The sequence below is a fragment of the Panthera onca genome, chromosome B2 (assembly GCF_046562875.1).
Source record: "Panthera onca isolate mPanOnc1 chromosome B2, mPanOnc1 haplotype 2, whole genome shotgun sequence".
Classification (NCBI taxonomy): domain Eukaryota; kingdom Metazoa; phylum Chordata; class Mammalia; order Carnivora; family Felidae; genus Panthera; species Panthera onca.
This window is the reverse complement of record NC_138343.1, coordinates 63,750,044-63,770,096: the sequence shown is the minus strand read 5'-3', so window position 1 is coordinate 63,770,096 and position 20,053 is coordinate 63,750,044. Positions and strand designations below refer to the sequence as shown.

At 38.6% G+C, this 20,053-nt stretch overlaps 2 protein-coding genes across 7 annotated transcripts in view; one reads left to right on the top strand and one right to left on the bottom strand.

The window, feature by feature from the left end:
• The window catches only part of B3GAT2 (beta-1,3-glucuronyltransferase 2), a 90,666-nt gene extending 88,310 nt beyond the window's left edge, over positions 1 to 2,356 (top strand). The window contains exons 3-4 of the mRNA XM_060615876.3: positions 1,708 to 1,856; positions 1,942 to 2,356. Of these exons, the coding sequence (XP_060471859.1) occupies positions 1,708 to 1,856; positions 1,942 to 2,028 (236 nt within the window). The 3' untranslated portion in view covers positions 2,029 to 2,356. The remainder of the gene's footprint in view (positions 1 to 1,707; positions 1,857 to 1,941) is intronic.
• Positions 1,711 to 20,053, bottom strand: part of SMAP1 (small ArfGAP 1) — a 206,648-nt gene continuing 188,305 nt past the window's right edge. For 3 of the 6 annotated variants that reach the window (XM_078447061.2, XM_078447062.2, XM_078447063.1), the window contains 4 exons: positions 11,589 to 11,716; positions 6,696 to 6,867; positions 5,555 to 5,868; positions 2,518 to 3,476 (listed from right to left, as the gene is read on the bottom strand). In XM_078447061.2, the coding sequence (XP_078303187.1) occupies positions 3,342 to 3,476; positions 5,555 to 5,868; positions 6,696 to 6,867; positions 11,589 to 11,716 (749 nt within the window). In that variant the 3' untranslated portion in view covers positions 2,518 to 3,341. Of the gene's footprint in view, positions 1,800 to 2,517; positions 3,477 to 5,554; positions 5,869 to 6,695; positions 6,868 to 11,588; positions 11,717 to 20,053 lie in introns of those variants that run through there. The other 3 variants (XR_013555666.2, XM_078447065.2, XM_078447064.2) reach the window with 3 other exon arrangements.

Below are 20,053 nucleotides of genomic sequence, written 5' to 3'. Positions count from 1 at the left end.
GAATCTGAACCTCTGGCTTTTTGCTGAAGAGGTCTGTGGCTGTTTTGGCTGTCTGGGGAAGGCTTCAGGCTCCTTAGCCAAGTGGTGTGAAATGCTGGTGGCCTGGTTCTGCCACCACTTTCACAGGCCCTTTCCCTGTAAACCCTGTTCTCCGGCCATAGATGGCAGCCAGTGCCACCTGCCCTTCATATTTCTAATGGTATTTTTATGTATATACCATAGTACCTCATGAACAGTGCTGTGCAGTTAGTGGGGTCTTTCCATTTGCTAATTTTACATGACACACTGAGCTGACAAGGTGTCACACCCCTCTTGGCAGATGAGGAAATGGGAAAGCTTTAGGATCAAGAAAGTTTCAGTGACTTGGCCAGTGTCCCAAGTACAAGGATCTAGACAAAATCAAAAGGCTTGTTAACTTTAAATTCAGTGTTCTTTCTGCTAGAATGTGCCGCCACCCTCCAGGACTGGTGGGAGATACTGGGCCAGTCCTCAGGCTAATGCTTCATGATTGTTTCACTTGTTCTGCCTCACTCAGCAGGTGCTGAGCCAAGTTGTATTTGTGGGGAGCTAGCTTAGTGGGAGACTTTCCTGTGAAGAGGGCAGGGTCTAGAACATGGAAGTGGCCCAGTCTGGCATGTGGAGTGATGAGAATACTGGTTGTGGTTTTCTTACAACTCCCCAATTACTTACTGCCTAGTATCACTTGGAACTTACTTTGCTAACTATGCTTTTGCAAAAAGAAGCATAAATCAATTCATGTAGAAATGTAGAAAAGGGCGAAAAGTTGGTAAGGAACGTTCCTGGAGATCGGGCCTCGCAGCTTTGACTCTGGGAGGGTATCTAACTTAACAGTGTTAGCTTAGTCATAAAGAGCAGAGGTCCAGGACCTCAGACTTTCAAAACAACCACAAAGGTTAACAGCAGTTGCTTGCTGAGAAAGCTTGCAGTGTGTTTAACAACTAAGCCTTTAACATAGGGTTTCCTAAGCCAGATTCAATAGTAATGATTTTTCATGACCAAACCATTGAAGGCAATTGAGAGTAATGTTTCCCTCAAAAAATTAAACCCCAAAACCAAATTTATCAAATGGCTGGACACCTCCTGTACTGACTTCCAAACCTCCCCCCCCACCCACCCCAACCTTGTCGGATTGAACCAAATTAGAAATTTAAACCAAATGATTACAGATTTTTCATATTCTAGCTAATTGACTTGCACTCCTCAGTCTTCTAAACTCAAAAGTAAATCGCAGCAGTGCTGGTTCTGAGGAGAGCACACATAAAGGTGTTAAAGAACAAGCAGGATACCCAGGCAGGCTTACACCCCGAGGACAGTTAGGGTAAGTCTGTATGCTCTGCAGCTATGTTTCCGTTTAGTTCTCAATTCCCAGAGTGTCGAAGGCCGGGCTGTGATGACCTCTATGAACGAGCAGCTTCTTGTCAACAGCCTAGACTTTGTATTTTACAGTGGCTCTTGTCCCCCGCCCCTGTGCGTACACCTCTGTCGTGGCACTGAACGTACCACAGTGCCCCGGTTGCTTTCTACACGTAATGCTCCTACTATTCAACTCTGAGAGCCAAGACCTGGCACATACTTGGCATGTAGAAGAATTTCTGATGTGTCCAAAATTTTACAGAAAAAAGAGAAGTACGCCAATTATTTTATTTTAAAGTCTTTTTTTTTTTTTTTTTCTCACTTTTCACAAAGGATTTGCTGTCAGTCTTCAAGTCATCTTGTCCAATCCAAAAGCCGTATTTAAGCGTCGTGGATCCCAGCCAGGGATGCAAGAATCTGATTTTCTAAAACAGATAACAACAGTTGAAGAGCTGGAACCAAAAGCAAATAACTGCACCAAGGTATTCATTTCACTTGTGCTGCTTGACCTTGTTGAGCGTCAGCGTTAAGAAGCATGGCTACCCAAAAGATTTCCCTCCCCTCTAGGTTCTCGTGTGGCACACTCGGACAGAGAAGGTTAATCTAGCCAACGAGCCAAAGTACCACCTGGACACGGTGAAAATTGAGGTATAAATTGAAGAAACTGAAGCAGCAACTGGTGCAGTTTGCCTGGTTGGTGGACGTGGGAGAGGACGTTTGGAGGTCAGGCTGCCAAACATTCAGGTATTGTTCACTTTACTTCAGTACAGCAGCCTTGACTGTCATCTGATGGACATCTGTTTAAGCAGAGCTTGCCAGTTAACACGGCTGACTGGATGGTATAAAGTGTGTGTTTTTTGTCTTCATTTGTTCTGCATGTTTTCCCTACAACGAAACTGGAAGTTCTTTGTACAGTACAGCTAGTGACACTGCGGGATACACTGTGAGTATCTTGTGTACTTTTTTTTTTTTTTTTTTTTTCCCATTTGGCCTTATAACTGGTAGAACTGGTTTTAGAAACAAAGGACAGGTATTTTGTTGACTAAATGTTCCCAATTCCTCACTTTGCAATATTAAGTAATTTTCATATGGTTGGTGGCAGTATACATTGTAGGAAATAAAACCCACAAAAATAAAAAGGTCTATGGATTTATCTGTTTAATATAGGGATATAACATTTTGTCAATACTAGGCACCATAAAATGTAAACACAATTACTGTCATAAACCTGGATATACCTTCAAGGATTGAAAGTGGCTTTGTTTAGTTACCCTGTTTGCATATAGTGCAGAGAAAGGTCTTCATGTTATTAGCACTATGTACATAAGAAGAGATCCAAATTACAAGAGAGGCAGATAAAATTTGAGTTCTTTAAACATTCGTTAAACTAAGTTTTGTAGTAACATCCAGGTTTATCTTCCTTTCACTAACCACGTTCCCTGTTAAGCACATCATAACAACAGCACAGTGAAGTGAATGATGAAATAAAAGAACTTTGATACACTAGAAAACAGTGCTCAGTGACACATTTACATTCTATTTATATGATTAAACATTTGATCATACAGTACCTTCCTACAGGATTACTGGCTAATTTGGGGGTGGGGTTTATACTGTTAGAGGTATTACTAACATGATAACTACTTCCCTTATATGCAAACATTAGAGCTATACTTTTATCGAGAGTAAAACTGATTATGCAAGTTGACTGAGCAGCTTCTCAAATAATGTGGTTTACGAAATCATGGGAAATGAGCAAAGCTGCCCTTGACATAAAATCGTTTCTCAACCTGCTTTTCACATCAAATTTAATCTGTACAGACCAACACGGTCAGTCAGATAATTCTTAATATGAACAAATGGGGAAAAAGAAAAAAAAAATATGTACATGAATAAACAGGGGAACTAGATGCGTTTTAGCAAGGAATGTCAGGTGGTAGTTCTGGATGAAACTTGCAGTGCAGTTTTCATTTCCACAGCTGTGTGCTGAGAGTCTGACCCGATGAGCTTCCAGACCAGCCCGCTGTTGTGCTGGGGGGCTGGCCAAAACCGGCTGCGGGGTTTGTACTGCTGATACTCATGCCGGCCATTTGCTGATTCATCTGTGAAACATAAAAGGCTTATTTTAGGATGTTTACTTCACTTTTAATTCTTGTTTCTTGAGCCACAGACATTTATTAGAAGCTGCCTTTGAGGTTAATTTAGTCAAAGAGATAATGAAGTTTAATAGCAATTATAGAAGTATTTTTCATCAATATGAAAATTAGTCAAAGCACAGGGGTATAAGTAGACTGCCAAACAATTATTTCCCTAGAGAAAGCAAATAGCTATTTTGTTTCCTTCTTGTTCTTTCCTTCCACTTTTTTTTTTTTTTAGCATTGTCCATAAAGTGATCTCAATCCTATTTATTCATTTTCAAGACTCCATTTCTTGTCCCCCAAAGATTAACCACACCTGAAAAAACACCAAAGCAATCTTTGAATTTGTATTTGAGTCCACTAGTCTAACTTTCAACTATATCAGGATGTTGTGCTTTAACTATAAGGACTGAGTAAATTTTAGAAAGTCAAATACTCCAAAACTATATACTGTGTATGACAGGTATTATTCTGTCTTCATTAAAATCTTAAATGGTTCTAAATACTTCCTAAGTATTAAAAAAAGGCTGTAAAGCATACATTTTCTTTTGCTTAACCACTAAACATCTAAAATTAATTTTCATTATATAAGGTATAAGATGACCTGTGTTTTTCTTCCAGACTGGAATCATATATGTATATAAGCATCCTAACCCTTTCACTATGGTACTTCTCTTCTTCTAAGACTGATGATAAGGAAAGGAAAGGCAAGATTTATCACAAAGTACAGAGTGGATTCAAAAATCTGTGCTCAGGGTTGGAATGTATTCTTAATAAGGTTCTTCAGAGGTCTTGCAAAGACACTAACGTTCACCACATTGCTGATGAGGCATAGTGTACACGTCTTCATACCAACTAAAGGTTGTAAACCACCTCGTTGGCGAACAGATTCCACTGAGGGGTGCTGGAAAACAGCAGCACCCCTCAGCACGCCTGAAAGTAAAAGCCAACGTTAACTCCTTACTGGTTCATCTAGCACCTTAACTTTGAGCTGAGTGTACTTCAGTATTTTGGCTACACAAAAGCTGTTACTGACATTTGGTACTTGAGGTTTCCAGAGGGTGGACACTTCCTTTAAACAATGACAGTAGGGGCTCCTGGCTGGCACAGTTGGTACAGCATGTGACTCTTGATCTCGGGGTTTAAGTTCAAACCCCATGCTGGGTGTGGAGAGTACTTAAAACAATCTTTAAAATGTGATAGTAAAAGCATTCACAGGATATACAGTGATTTTAGTAATGTTAACTATCAGTATAGACTATTCTCTGAATGCTCTCAAGGTAAAACAGCTGAACAGAAACCAAGATTCCCCCCAGTGCTAGAGGAACACCAAACAGGAACTGTAAGGGAAAGAGAGGCTGGAGCATGAAGCTAAATCTAAGGGTCTTTGTCTATGCAGAAAAGTCAGAATGGAGCGCTAAAATAGACTGATTTGAAAAAAGTTTTACAAGTAAAATGGGATTTTATAACGTAAGGGGATGTCTGAGACAGATGTGTACTTGTCCATAAGTAAAAAGGAAACTCAACTGTACAAAGGTTTTTAAACAAACTTTTATAAAGCCAGGGGCAGTAGGCATATGACATGAAGAACAGCCTAGATCCCTTACAAAATAGTGCTTTGAGACTGGAAACCACTCCCTGCCCCCAACTTAGTAGTGAAGATAGGCAGGTCTAAGTGGACTATAAAAATGCCCCACCAGGGAGCTGGGTTGAAGCTTGGTGCTAATTTCACAGGTAGCAGAGAGGAAGTCTCTCAAGATGCCCAAGATAATTTCCAGCTGTTACAAACAGGATGTTCACCAGTATTATACTCTGAAATGAAAAAATGCTTAACATTGCTTTACAGAATACTCTAAATATAGGGTCAGTGACAGCTCACTTGTCTGTTTGATGTAACTTCATAATACCTATAGACAAGTCCCATCTGATACATTATCCTTACTCAGATCTTTCTGCCATGTTGTTATTTTTAAATAAACCATTCAGAAAATGAATCCCATTTCTTTGATTTTGGAGACGCTGGAGAGTAAATGACCCCCTACCTGTGAGAGGTTCCACTGGGGCTGCTGAGCTTGCGGCAGGCCAAACTTACTCTGGGGCGCGCCCATCTGTCCCACCATTCCTCCGTGGGGGCCAACCACATTTGGGGGAAGTGGCATCACACCAGTTTGTGCGTTTCCCATAAACCCATTGGGCATGGGCATGCCCACCATCATGCTTGTACTCTGTCCCATCACATTTCCTAGAAGGCCAGGAGCTGCAGGTGCAGGCACAGGCACGCCCATTGGTGGAAAACCTTGAAATGCAGTCGGTGCTTGTGAGGTAAATGGTATATTTGTGGGTCCCATAAACACACCTGCATTTTAAGAACCATGAAAAGAAAATGAATGAAGAAAGCAGGGCTACTGTATACAGTTGCACTCACCTCTATAATCACAGAAAAAGGATCACCATCTTTCTGAAGAACCCACAGCAAAAATTTTAATTCCAATCTGCTCCTGCTCAGACCGACTCACAACCTCAGAGCTGGTTACTTCCAAAATGCACACAAATCAGTTACAAACCTGAGCAATTTAGGCTAGATATATCTTATGCAATAGCCATATAAACTCCACAGCATGAGATTATGTGCTGTTTGTGCTGACTTGCACGGCTTGTCTCCCACTATCAGATACACAACTGAGAGCTGATGGTGTCTGGCTTTAATGGAAGCAAGTGTCCTAGAATTCCAGCTCATTATTTTAGAAGGAGTGCATTTGACAGATTCAAACTATGTAAACAATAGATCTTACTGTGCTAGTCTTTCATTATAATTATTAAAAACTCAGTTTTGGAATTCATGTGATAATTCAGATTGCTTATTGTTTACTTACAGAGAAAATACCATACTGTACACAAAGTTGTAAACTTCATGCAAATCAAAATAATTCTTCAAAAATAACCCATGTCCTGTAAGCTTGTGAAACAATATTAAGTGATATGTGAACAGCGTGTTACTTCTAAATAAAGTTTTGTGAATCCTGTATATGCTTTTTAATTCTAATGCTTCATACCAGTTTTGTAGTTGCACAAATTGCAAAGAAGCACCTGGTACATGGAAAAATAGGAAGAAATAATATCATACAAAGGGTATTCTAGTAATGTTACTGCAATTCACTGAAAGCAGATTTGAAAATGAATTACCAGGAGTACTCTGCTGCTGAATGGTTCCTGTGCCATACAGAGATAAGATGGAATCTTTGGAGAGTTGTTTCTTTGCTACCTCTTCTGACTTTGTAGCTTGCTCAGTGAAGAGATCTAGATCTCCAGATATTACTGTAGACAGAGTGGCAGCTGCAGGTATAGAGGGCGTCCCCTGAGACAAATACCAAAACAAGCTGTCAAATTCTGCATACTAACACATAGTTCATCCCTTCCTTAAAATCTAAATGAATTAGAAATTACACAACTGTAGAAGGTAATATGATGACATCAGGATCATTCACAAGCCCACACAAAACCAACATCTAGGATAAAGATACAATGTTTCCTATTTTAAATCTGTTAATGTGAGAGAACTAGATCAAAGCTCTTTCATAATAAATTGTGTTTACCTGCTAAACTGACACTGCGTTTTTGCCCATCATATCCTGACCACAGTGGGTTCAACAATAGTATGTGGCTGCTGTGTGAGGACCACCATTCATGGGAGATGCTGGGGATCCACTTCAACTATTTCAAGGAACTGGTATCCCTTAGAATAAAGAACTACAGCAGACTGCAAGAGGGTCTTGCAAAGGCTGATTTTGTCTTTGAAAAAAAAAGCCTTTGTTTTTCAAAAGCTGCATCATATTTCTGTAAACCTAATCTAGATCAGTTTTAACCTCATAGTAGAATGTTTCTAGTCTATCCAGAAATGAAGTACAGCAAAACTTCACCTATACTCTCAACCATATCTTCATTCCACTTTTGGAAAATAGAAATAAACATTCAGATACTTAATACAAAAGAAAAATGTTCACTTAACCTATATGTGCACACAGATTATACAATCACAGCTAATAACTTCACTTTAATGATCTCTGCAGCCATTTATTCAATCACATTCACATTTGTTTACATGAAATTGTTTTAGATATGAAGAGTTTCAAAGAATTCTAAGAAGAATGGTAGAAACTGGGTAAGGGTCTTCTCAAACTACAGAATAAGGTGAGTAGTAGGTAGAAGTTAAAGATCCTGTAAACAAATTTACCTTAGTTTTTTAAAAAATCAAACATTTAACAACTTGGCTAAAAAAAGTAGCAATAAATTACCATCCAAGCATTGTATTCACAAATTTAAGGAGAACAATAGTTGAATCTACTATGACAAATTAAGCAAGCATTTTGAGATAGAAGTCACTGCATTTTGCAGAAAGTCTGAAATGTGTAAGGACTCGGACACAGTGGAATACCAAATATGGGAATGCACTGGAATAAAATATTACCTAACTACCAGTGATGCAGCAGAAACTCTCAGAGACTAAGAGCAAGTGCACTGGAGCCAGCCTGCCAGGACTAGAACTCTGGTCCCACTGCTTGCTACACTGTGCCCTGAGACTGTCACTTAGTCTCCACTCTCTTCTGTAAACTTGGAGATAGGACTTCTAACCTTACAGAGTTGCTTGATGACCACTAGAAGTGCTCTGCACAATGGCAGAATTAAGCACACAATGTTTAACTTGTTAGGTAATGAAGCAACCATCTCACTAAGTAATCTTTTCATAATGTTTAGTTTCTGTTCAGTCTAAGAACCTGCTCAAAATCCTGAGGTCTATTCCCTGTGGAAGAGATGAAACTACAAGAAAATCCAAAATGGCTGGGAAACCTATTCTAGTAGTCCCCCTCACCACACCCCCATACACTTTCCAAGATACATTCCAAGTACCCTGGGGATGCCTGAAACCATGGATAGTACCAAAACGTATATATACTGGTTTTTTTTTTCCTATACACCCACACCTATGACAAAGTTTAATTTATAAATTAGGCACAGAGAGCATAAAGTAGAACAATATACTATAATAAAAGTTATGTGAATGTGGTCTCTCAAAATATGCTGTACTCTTCTTATGATGTGAGATGATAAATGCCTACGTGATGAGATGAAGTGAGGTAAATGACAAGTGAGGCACCGTGACAAGTGTTAAGCTACTACTGATCACCTGGTGATATATCAGAAGAAAGATCATCTGCTTCCAAACTGTAAGCGACTAAAACCACAGAAAATGAAACCACAGTCTCATACTAGAGCAGCCTAATATCCACATGCTCTAAACGTGTATTTCTTCTGATGAAGGTACATAAAATGGAACATCTACCTCAACGTGGTCATAGTCTAAAAACAGCCAAACCACATAGCATGACTAGTAATCACTCCTATGTCCATTTTTTATTTTTTGGTGCTCCATTTGACAGCAGTGTAACTCCAGGATTAAAGGAGAACAACTTTTGTCTGTCAATTTACACTTTGAGAGGCTGCAGAATCCCTAAACCAAAGGTTCTCTCTGGCTGTTGGGATCCTAAGGCTGATCCAAGGTCAAGGCAGCACCTGTACAGGTCTAGATACTGTTGGTTTATGTGTGTTAGAGATAGAAGGAATGGGATGGCTTCTGTAAGTCACCTTTGAGGACTCTGGAATGATTCCCTGGGAACCCCCAATATACATATGCATTCTGGTCAGGTGAGTATTTCCAACCTCCTTCAGAAGACTACACAGCCAAACAGGTAAATCTCTCTCGTCTTCACATGAGTGGGAAATCTTTTAATATAATTTTTACTATGAGTAAAATCAGGACTGAAAGAGTATAGGGTTCAGAGTAATTCCTATTTCTATCCAATTTTACATAATAGAAACTCACCAAAATTAGTAAGTTACATAGCTAGAGTATATGTATAAAATGTGTAATTTAACCTGCCTTTCCCCTCTCCCCATTTTCAAAGACATTTTGAAAACATGTCTGGGTTTTAATCTTTGCATGTAGTTCAGATGAAAGATAACTCTGCTCACCCAATATTTTATAGGGCTCAATACAACTGGCGCAGTTTTGGTCCAAAATCAATGTTCTAAAAAAAGAATCAGATGGGATTTAAAAAATCAACTCTGTTACTCTTAGTTGCTGATGCAGAATGCACAAAGCATGAAGGCCAGACCAACCAATCCCTCATAAAGGTAGAAGCCACACCCCGTATTGTGGTCATGGTGCTACTTAAGAGTTAAATGAAGTCTGCATTGTTCCACTTGCTTTGATACCGAAAAGAACACATGAAGTACACTGAAGCCTCAGATGTGGGGTCTAATTCTCTGTGTGGTTGCAAAGCAACTCACATACTCCAATGGAATCCAAAGAAGTTTAGCAGATAAAACAGCCTCACTAGAATACTAGACCAAAAGAAACTGCTTTTCGTGCTCAGATTGTCAAATAACCTAATGCTTCTTTCTGAAGCCAAAACATTAGCATTAGACAATTTTTATTATCACATGCATACCCATGCCTGCACAAATTCACAAGGTAATTAATGTTAATTGAAACAATAGTAGTAACAGTCCCTCATTTTATGTTTTGGGGTAGGGGAGAAGGAACAGAGCCAAAAAATAAAGCTATCTTTTCTGAAAATAAACATTAATGCTGCAATTTTGATAAGCTAATTTCTATGACATTTATTTGCTCAATTCTAGTGGTAATTACGACTATCATAACAAAAAAATGCATAATAAAAGTATAAGCAATTAGTCTTCTTAATAAGACATAAGTTCTTATTAAAACTTTCCACCCAAACAATTTTCATTTGGCTCAGTTTTTCTAGAGAAAAAGAAATATTTTACCTCAAAAATTATGCTGTACCAAAACACACTGTTGTTCATTTATAAAGTATAAATTTAAAATAGAATTTTAAAGTTGTATGCTTAAGAGTAACCTATATTCCTAAAAGTTAATATATTCACCTTCAAAAAAGATAAATACTTGATGGGATCACTTGTATGTGGAATTAAAAAGAAAAGTTGAATTCATAGATGGTGGTTACCAGAGCTTGGGAGTGGACAAAAAATAGAGGTTGATACAAACTTTCAGTTATAAAACGAGTAAGGTCTGAGGACATCTAATGTGACTACAGTTGATTATACTGTATTGTGTAACTGAAACTTGTAAAGAAAAAACTAAAGTTCTCACCAAAAAAAGTAAATATGTGAGGTGATGGGTGTGTTGATGGTGGAAGTGAAATATACACTTTAAATATTTACCATCTTATTTGTCAATTATACCTCAATAAAGCTGAAAAAATATTTAAAGTTTTAAACAATTTACAATTTTAAAAAAAGGAATAAAGGCAAAATGTAACGTCAGGAACAGAATTCAAAATTTCTTTATCATCAATGTGAAAAGAAATCCTGATCATTAATATTGCCCTAAATAATTTTTTTAAAAATTTAAAAGTAGAAACATTGTATGTCCACTATACTTCAATAATAAAACAATTTTAAAGCTAACTTAAAACAACTATCTTCATAAGAAAGGAGTACTTAATTTGCTACAATTTCTTATTCTTGATTTTTCGGCAACCAGAAATAAACTATCTTGAGGATGGCTCAATAGAGCATAAAAATAGAACTACTAGCTTATATAATCAATATTTATACACCTATGGTTAACTTTAAAACCTCTGAAGTTACCGTGTTAATCTCTGGCAAGGTTGAAATAGTCTGAATTTTCCCATTTACTCACTCTAAACACCACTGTTTGCCTAAAGCCAGAGTCAGCACACTTCAAACAGTGAATATTTAGGCCTTTTGGGTCAAAGAGTGTTGGAACTATTTAATATGCTTTTGTGATGTAAAAGCACCCACAGGCAATATGTAAATAAATGGAATGGCTGTGTTCCAATAAAACTTTGTTTGCAAAATCAAGCTGCAGGCTTAGTTTGTCAACCCCTGGCCTAAAGAACAGTAAGCTTTCAAATCAGAGACTGCTCAGAGACAATTCTTTCAAAATTGAACTTTTGAGGGTTTTCAAAAAGGAAATAAGCAGTGATGATGTAAAACCATGTTCTTACTACATACCTGAGCTGCGGGTATGACCGTTGCAGGTAAGGGATTAGAAATCATTGGTCCAAAGATGTCCAGATCATCATTCAGGGATGGCACCGTGGTTGTGTTCCCATTGGTCACTGGTGCCTCGGCAGGACCATCTGAAAAGAACACAGATTCTCATCCTAAAGTAGATTCTCTTAAATTACTTAAAACATGACATTATTTTTTAAATTAATATATGGTTAAAAACAGTTAAAAGGTTGACAAGATATATGTCCCCCTTTTACCCCCCAGGTTCTCTCCTCTTTCCCAAAGAAACTATTTCCAGTTTTGTTTATTCTCTCAAAAATATCCTTTACTCACCAGTTTCTAGGTACAATATATCCAAACCCTGTTTTAACAAATGGTATTACACTATTCACGTTAGTCTGCATCCTGATGCTCTTTATACGCCAGGCACTGCTCTGAGTACATACATTAATTCATTTAATCCCCATAACCTTATGAGACAGACACTACTTTTGAGATAACTGACTAAACTGGTATTTCATACCATGTTCTTATAAGTAAGAATGCCTGCATGTGTGTGTGATAGATGACATCACTTCATATCATGTTTACCTATGCTGGAAATAAATTCTGATGATTTAAAATGTTTGTAACGTTGAATTCTTAAGTTACAATGGGGGGGGGGGGTGCACCTGGGCGGCTCAGTTGGTTAAGAGTCTAACTTCGGCTAAGGTCATGACCTCGTGGTTCTTGGTTTAAGACCCACATTGGGCTCTGTGCTGACAGCTCAGAGCCTGAAACCTGCTTTGGATTCTGTGTCTCCCTTTCTCTCTGCCCCTCCCCCGCTCACACACACACACACACACACACACACACACACTCTCTCTCTCTCTCTCTCTCTCTCTCTCTCTCTCAAAAATAAGCGTTAAAAAAAGTTACAATAAGGGAAAAAACTACATAGAAAGGAAAAACATACACTGTGTAAACTGATTCTGTAGCAAGTATCCATAAAACTTTGAAATAAACTCACTGTATACTCAAGCATGGCCACGTTCAGTGATGGCAGTACCAAGCCACTGAGCTGTACCCGGAAGGGAACTCCGACAGAGTGACAATATCCTTTATCAGCTTCTTACTTAACCTACCATTCAAAAAACTTTTTTCAAAGTTTGTCTCTCCTTTTTACATGAGTGCAGAATTTACAAAATATAAAAGGTGAGACTTGGAGTGGGTTGGAGTAGAGAGTTTGTGAGCGCAGTCCAGGGATTGGGACACCTCACACACTTTCCTGTGGCCACAACCAAGTTAACACTTAAGAGTGTCCCCACTCCAATCTCTTGTGATGAGGGAGCATGAGGCATGCTGACAAGCCACAACCCTGCCCCCTCCCCCCCCACACCAGTTGGGATATGTGTGATATTCCTCTTGGCTGCCTGAGAACAAAGGAAAGGGGAAAAACAAATGGTTAACTGATAGAGATCATAGTCCTACAAGACCTGAGTCTCCATCTATTCATGAATATCTTAGTAAATTATAGGAAAAAGGCAATCTTATCAATAGCCTAATCTCCAGAAACCTATAGACTCTGTTTCCTGGAGCCCCAAAATCATCCCTCCATAGTGATGTGGGAAACAAAGAAGGAAATGGCAGAACTAAATTTCCTTGTAACTTGCAGTCCATTGACAAATACTTGAGGCAGGCAGAGTAAAATGTTTCTCCAGAACTCCCCACTGTCCTAATGCTAATGCTTTGCCACAGGGAAAACAACCTTAGCTTGATAATAGCTAGGCCTCCAATATCCTGGAAGTCTTCTTTAGCATATGAAAATCTCACTGGAAACTTCCCCTTGACTTTACCTCCCTCAACTCCTAAGTATATAACCAATGTCTCCTCATCATCCCAGGGCAGCTCTTCCTGCCCACGCTCCTGTCCCCATACTTTAATAAAATCACCGTTTTGCACCAACAGCATCTTTAAGAATTCTTTCTTGGCCATCGGCCTGGACCCCATAACCCCACTGTCACCCCCAAAAACCTTATCATCTTGAGACTCATGTCCTAATCAAGCTTCTATTTTAACAATTTACAATCTTTTTGATCTCTCTTTGCCTCAAAGGCAAATTAGTCATCTTTCAAAATTTCTTTAAGGTTGAGTGAGATGTCTTGCACAGAGCAGGTTTCCAATATTTGGCAAATCTAATGGAAGGTCTTCCACATACTAGGTATTTCTACCACAAACCACAGAAACTCCCAGGTTTCTTTTATTTTTTAAAATATAACTATAGAAACTGTTATATTTTATTTCCCAGTTTAAGCCTCAGTAAGTCACATATTACTAATTTCAGTGAATAAATGGGTCAATGAAATATTTTTTACTACTTAATTTCTAAAAGACTGTAAAACCCACATAAGATTAGTTTGTAAGAGATCAACTGCAAATATTTTTAAATCACTTTCACTGATATATTATCAGAACCAAAAAAAATATAGGTTTACTCCCTCTCTCTCTCTCTCTCTCTCTATGTGTGTGTGTGTGTGTTTGTGTGTGTGTTGTATGTTCTATCTCTATTAAGCACTATGGACAATTTAAAGGTGAAGCAATAAAACAATGCACAGATAGTACTACTAATTTATAATATACAGAATTTTAAGCTAAGATACAACTATGACCTAAAAGAATTCAAATACAACTCATGAAAGTTTTTTTTTTTTTCATTTCTAACCACAAATGGCAACATTCATTTTGAAGTCAGGCATCTTTAAAGAGCTATTTCATGTTTTCCAGTCCATTCCACATTCCATTTACATCATGTAAATATGAACCAGAAACAAAATATTTTAAAAGGACAAGGTATTCTACATTAAAAACACAATTAAAGGAACATCATCTTTGTGGTATCTACAACATCTCAGTTAAGAAACTCAACAAGGACATGTGAGACAGTTGTACCATCATCCATGAGCTGCAGAGCTGGGGACAGGGAAACAACCCCATCAAACAGACATATTTAATTGTATCATGAACAAGGAAGCATTTTATTAGCAGGAAATAAAACCATATAACTATAACTATAACTATAACTATAACTATATATATATATATATATATATATATATATATATATATATGCAGTTTAAATTCACAGACAGAAGCATATGTCCTTTAGAACAAACTACAATCAAGAGGAACAAAGGTAAAAAAGCAAAAGCCTGAGTATAAATATATTTCCAGTTTCTCAGTTAAAATTTTTTGCTTTTTCAAGTAATAGTAATCACTAACAATTAGGACAAATTTATGAAAAAAATACCTTAAACTTGAGAAAGTACTATCTTTTATTTTTTGGTGAGAAAATATCCTGACTCGACTTTTACCACAGGACATGTCAACCTAGTTTACAGAACGCCATTGTGCCAGCATACAACGTATGAGAACCAAGAGGTTCACCAACTGCAGGCAAATGATCTGTATTCATTACTTTTTTTTTTTTTTTAATGTTTATTTACTTTTGAGACAGAGAGAGAGAGCACAAGTGGGAGAGGGGCAGAAAGAGGGAGACAGAATCCTAAACAGGCTCCAGGCTCAGAGCTGTCAGTACAGAGACAGACGCGGGGCTCAACCTCACGAACCGTGAGATCATGACCTAAGCCGAAGTCGGACGCTCAACCAACTGAGCCACCCAGGCGCTCCTGCATTCATTACTTTTATAAACTGTACATCTTTCAGAAATGTATGTCTGTTTTTAAGAATATTACTTTATTTATACTTTCAAGTCTAAACCCTATTCAGAGTCTAAATTATAAAACAACATGCGGCACGTTATGTGGTTTTGAAGTCTCGTTTTACCCTTCACACCCTTAGGATCACATATGTAACCAACAAAAATAACAGCCAACACTCAGTATAGTGCTTATTTCATGTCACCCTAAAAAAATACAAGTACATCAACATATATGTACACGTCTTTAGTCTTTATAATGATGCTATGAGAGGTATTATTAATTATCCTCATTTGCAAATGGTAAAAACATTAAACTTGTCCATGGTCACAGAGCTAGTGCAAAGCCTTGGGTTATAATCTAAGTCAATTTTTATAATAAGATCAATACATTCTTGTAAAAGATGCAAATAATGCAAAAATGAATAAACTAAAAGTTCACTACCATGGATGATGGTAATGGCTGCAAACTAATGTGAATAAATGTACTTAATGCCACTAAACTGTATGTGTAAAACTGGCTAATATGGTAAATTATGTTGTGTATTTTTATCACAATAAAAAAGTCCCTACATTTTCTATGCTTATAAACATATGTTTAAAACAACGTATATATATCAAAGTCATTTTCTTTAGATCAAATGGTGTATGTGTGGGTGAGAATGGACTGCATTCCATATTGCACGAACTTAAGATAACTTACTTATTCAATCCTGCACTACTGGGCATTTAGATAGTTTCCAGACTTTCATCATTACAGAAGCAGTAAATACCTACTGTCCTTAATATAAAGCCTACATAGCTCATTTTCTTCACTGCAAGGTAACATGACTTCATGTTCTACTACCACACTATAAAGAGCTTCATTTTCTCATTCCATTAAAAATATATATGTATATTTAAAATCTGACCTTTTGAAGTCTCAGAAAGGCATTCTACACCAACAACAAAGTCAGGCTCTCTTTGTAACCACCTACCATCGTGGAGCTGCCATGAAAGTCAACTCATAACAGAAGTTCAAGGAACTTTGGAATCCTTTAGAATGAGACAGAGGAAGCATCTGCTTAGGAATGTGATCTTTATGGAAAGGTTGCCATTTTCCAAGTGAATAAGGAAGATACGTGTATTAACTCCAAAAACCTAAGATAAGGAACTTTCTCTCCCAGGTCTGACCAAGGTTTCCTATCCAGCCTTGTGACAGACACAGTGACTCTTCTCTGCCTTCACATCTACAACACAACTGTCTTCTTTTCTCTCTACCCCAGTCTTCTTCTCATATAATCCCCTAATATCAGAGGTTTTACCCCCATCAGTTTTTGTTGTTGCTGTTACTACAAAAGCTAAGCATTCACAGAATTGTTGAAAAATCCTTAGCCTAAACAAAAACTTCTCAGCCTTGCACAATCAGTAAATACAAGTTCCCAAAGGGTTTTACCAGTGGATTTCAACGTTTGCTAATCTGACTTACTATACTGTGTTTAACTTGCTAAACGCATTCTTTAAAAATTTTTTTTAATGTTTATTTTATTTTTGAGAGAGAGAGAACGCGAACAGGGTTGGGGCAGAGAGAAAGGGAGACACAGAATCTGAAGCAGTCTCCAGACTCTAAGCCATCAGCAAAGAGCCTGATGAGGGGCTCAAACCCAGGAACCTGAGATCATGACCTGAGTGGAAGTCGGACGCCCAACAAACAGCCATCCAGGCGCCCCTAACAGCATTCTTTAAAAAGGACTGTTTCATTATAACGGCTGTATTTTTCCTTTTCCGTATTTAAAAAGGACAGTTAAAAGGGCACCTGGGTGGCTCAGCTGGTTGAGCGTCCGACTTCGGCTCAGGTCATGATCTCACAGTTCGTGAGTTCCAGCCCCACATCAGGCTCTGTGCTGACGGCTTGCTCAGAGCCTGGAGCCTGCTTCAGATTCTGTATCTCCTTCTCTCTCTGCCCCTCCCCCGCTCACGCTTTGTCTCACTGTTTCTCAAAAATAAATAAATAATTAAAAAATTTTTAAAAAGGACAGTTAAAGACTATTTGTCATATTACCATCATTAGAAATATCACATCTCCTAGACTTTTTTTTTAATGTTTATTTTTGAGGCGGGGGACGGGGCTGGTGGTACTCCGTGCATGTGCTTGCTCGTTCATGGGAGAGGGGCAGAGAAAGAGGGAGACAGAAAATCCAAAGCAGTCTCCACTCTGAGAGCAGAGCTGAATGCGGGGGGCTGGAACTCACAAAGATCATGATCTGAGCCAAAGTTGGAGGCTTAACTGATTGAGCCACCCAGGCGCCCCTTCCTGGACGTTTCAGAAGAATGTTTATACATGTTACCATTTTTGTCTCTGTGAGAGACAGGGAAGGCATCTCCTTCCATTATCTCCAGTTACAGAAACCAGGGCACACACACCTTAAAAGACTTGTTCAATGTCACTTCCCTAGTTAAGCAGCAAAATCTCCACTACAACAGTCTTCTGACCCCTAGGCTAGTGAGTTCTCTTTTCTAGTGATGAAACCACATTTCATCAAAAGTCATGGAATTACAACTGTACCTAATTATAAACAGGTCACTTAAAATTCTGAAAGTTAAAAGCCAACTTTTATATAGTTTATAATTATGTGCACTAAGAAAAGCAGTGACATAAAAGGTTCAAAAACCATTCAGCACCACATGCACAGTTCCTCTTCATCTCCCCACTCCTCTGTCCTACCAAGCGCAGTATCTTCTCAATTTACAGGCAAGGATACAGGTGGTTGTGGTCATCGATGAGCAAAGTAGGCTGAGAGAAGCAAGTGTGGGGTACAGTCAGCCTGGTTCAACAAAGTATTCACGCATCACAGTGAGTTCAATGAATCCTTTTGATCAAGGGTCCACTAACAGCACAGTCTTTGCTGACTGAATAAAAGCTCAGAGGCCACAAAAGCGGAAGAGAAGTGGATGTCTGTGCAAACTAATCAGAATTCACCACAGACATGCACCTCAGAGTGAGTGTTGTGTTCCTTGCTCAGTTAGGAATGGTGGTGGGAGCAGCCGGCAGCAGGAGGAGGGAGAAGCCCCCTTTAATCAGTATGCAGAAACAGTCGTTGGTGGACAATAAAAATAATGGGAGATCCAGAGTACAAGAAAAGCCTAAGGCAAATGGGAAGAAATTTAGCTGGGGACAACATCATAAAAAACGATAATGAAGCACAAAGGACCCCTTGAAAAGGCAATGAGCAAACTGAAGAAATTAGGACAATGCAGTAAAATGAAGAAGGAATTTCAATCTCGAAGGCAAGGAAGGGATCAAGCCCACAGTTAGCTGCTTGTGGGTAACTATTTTTTTTTCAACGTTAACTTAAAAGTTTAAAACCAGTGTTTTATCTGAAAACTGAGTTTGTACATGACTTTTAAAATGCACACGTACCATAAATTTACAAGAAAATGTTAAAATGTTTTGAGCTAAAAAAAAAAAAGTTGTTAAAATCAGTGCTACATCTCACATGAACATAAGGCATGCCCAGCATGCATTTACTGGCCTGCTTTGCATCATGACACTGATAGATGCTTCGAAAAAAGGTAACATTTCAAATATGACAAAGTCATGAAGGCCGGTCTCTGTCATCTAGAAATCCTCAATATGGTGAAATGAGACTGCTGATTCTATTAACTGTGGCTATACCAGAACTCATCTAACACCAATAATCCAAATGAGTAAAGGTTTAAAAAAAAAAAAAAGTAAGACAATATTTAGTGTCTTTTTTTGGCTCATTCCCAGTACCTCTGAATGATAATTTATAAACTAAAGGAAATAAGAATATAACACTTTACATTTTAATAACACATTTTTAAAACTAATATTTTTATGCCAGGTACTCTGATCAATGCTTTTTATAAAGTATCTCAGTTTAATCATATCACCTTAAGAGATTTTTGTACACATTAGGCCTAGGATTTCAACAGAATTCTGGTGGTGTACCTAGAAAACTCAACTGCCATAACCAGTTTGAGAAGTTTTTTCTGGAGCCCCTAAGCAGAAATAGGTGCCCTTTCCCCATCTAGCGTTAAAACAGAAGTTGCCCTACATCACTAATAAAAGTTCCTGTGGGGCAGGGCTGGCTTCACTACCACCAGGTCCACTCACTGTACTCGACACGAGCTCCTTTTCTGAGGCAACTAATGACTCCTGAGTCCTTATGACCCAACACTACTTCCATTATAGACCTGTCACCCACATCTGGTCAGCCAGGCCTACTGACTTTTCCACCCAAATCCAGGGGCTACAAAAGTGGCAGCCTTCCCAAATACCTCAATATTTTTAGTTTTTAAAGGCATCTGAATATACTTAGGTTGACAGGCAATCCCAGTATGCTACAAGACCTCATTACTGCACCCTGTTACCATGTTCACAGTCCAGACCCCTTGTCCACTCCCTCCTGTCATCTCACCAGGAAGACACAGTGGAGCCACCTCCTTAATTTGATGCTTAACACAAAGCCCAATCCCAGGGGCTTCCTCTCTCCAGTTCACCAATGACAGTGAGGTTGGAATTCTATCTCCAAAGCAGAACTATGTCCTCCAGAGTCACACTGTCCAGAGGCCAGTGCATCACTGCCGCACAGCACCACACACAACTAACTACCCACACACAGCCCAGTCTCCTCCACCCACTGCCTAGTGAGCAGGAAGCACATCTTACTCTCAACTACAGATCTGTTCCAAGTGTGCTATCATAGCACCTGGCAGGTGCTCCGAAGATGACCTCCATAACACACTGGATCTTACATGAAATAAATCT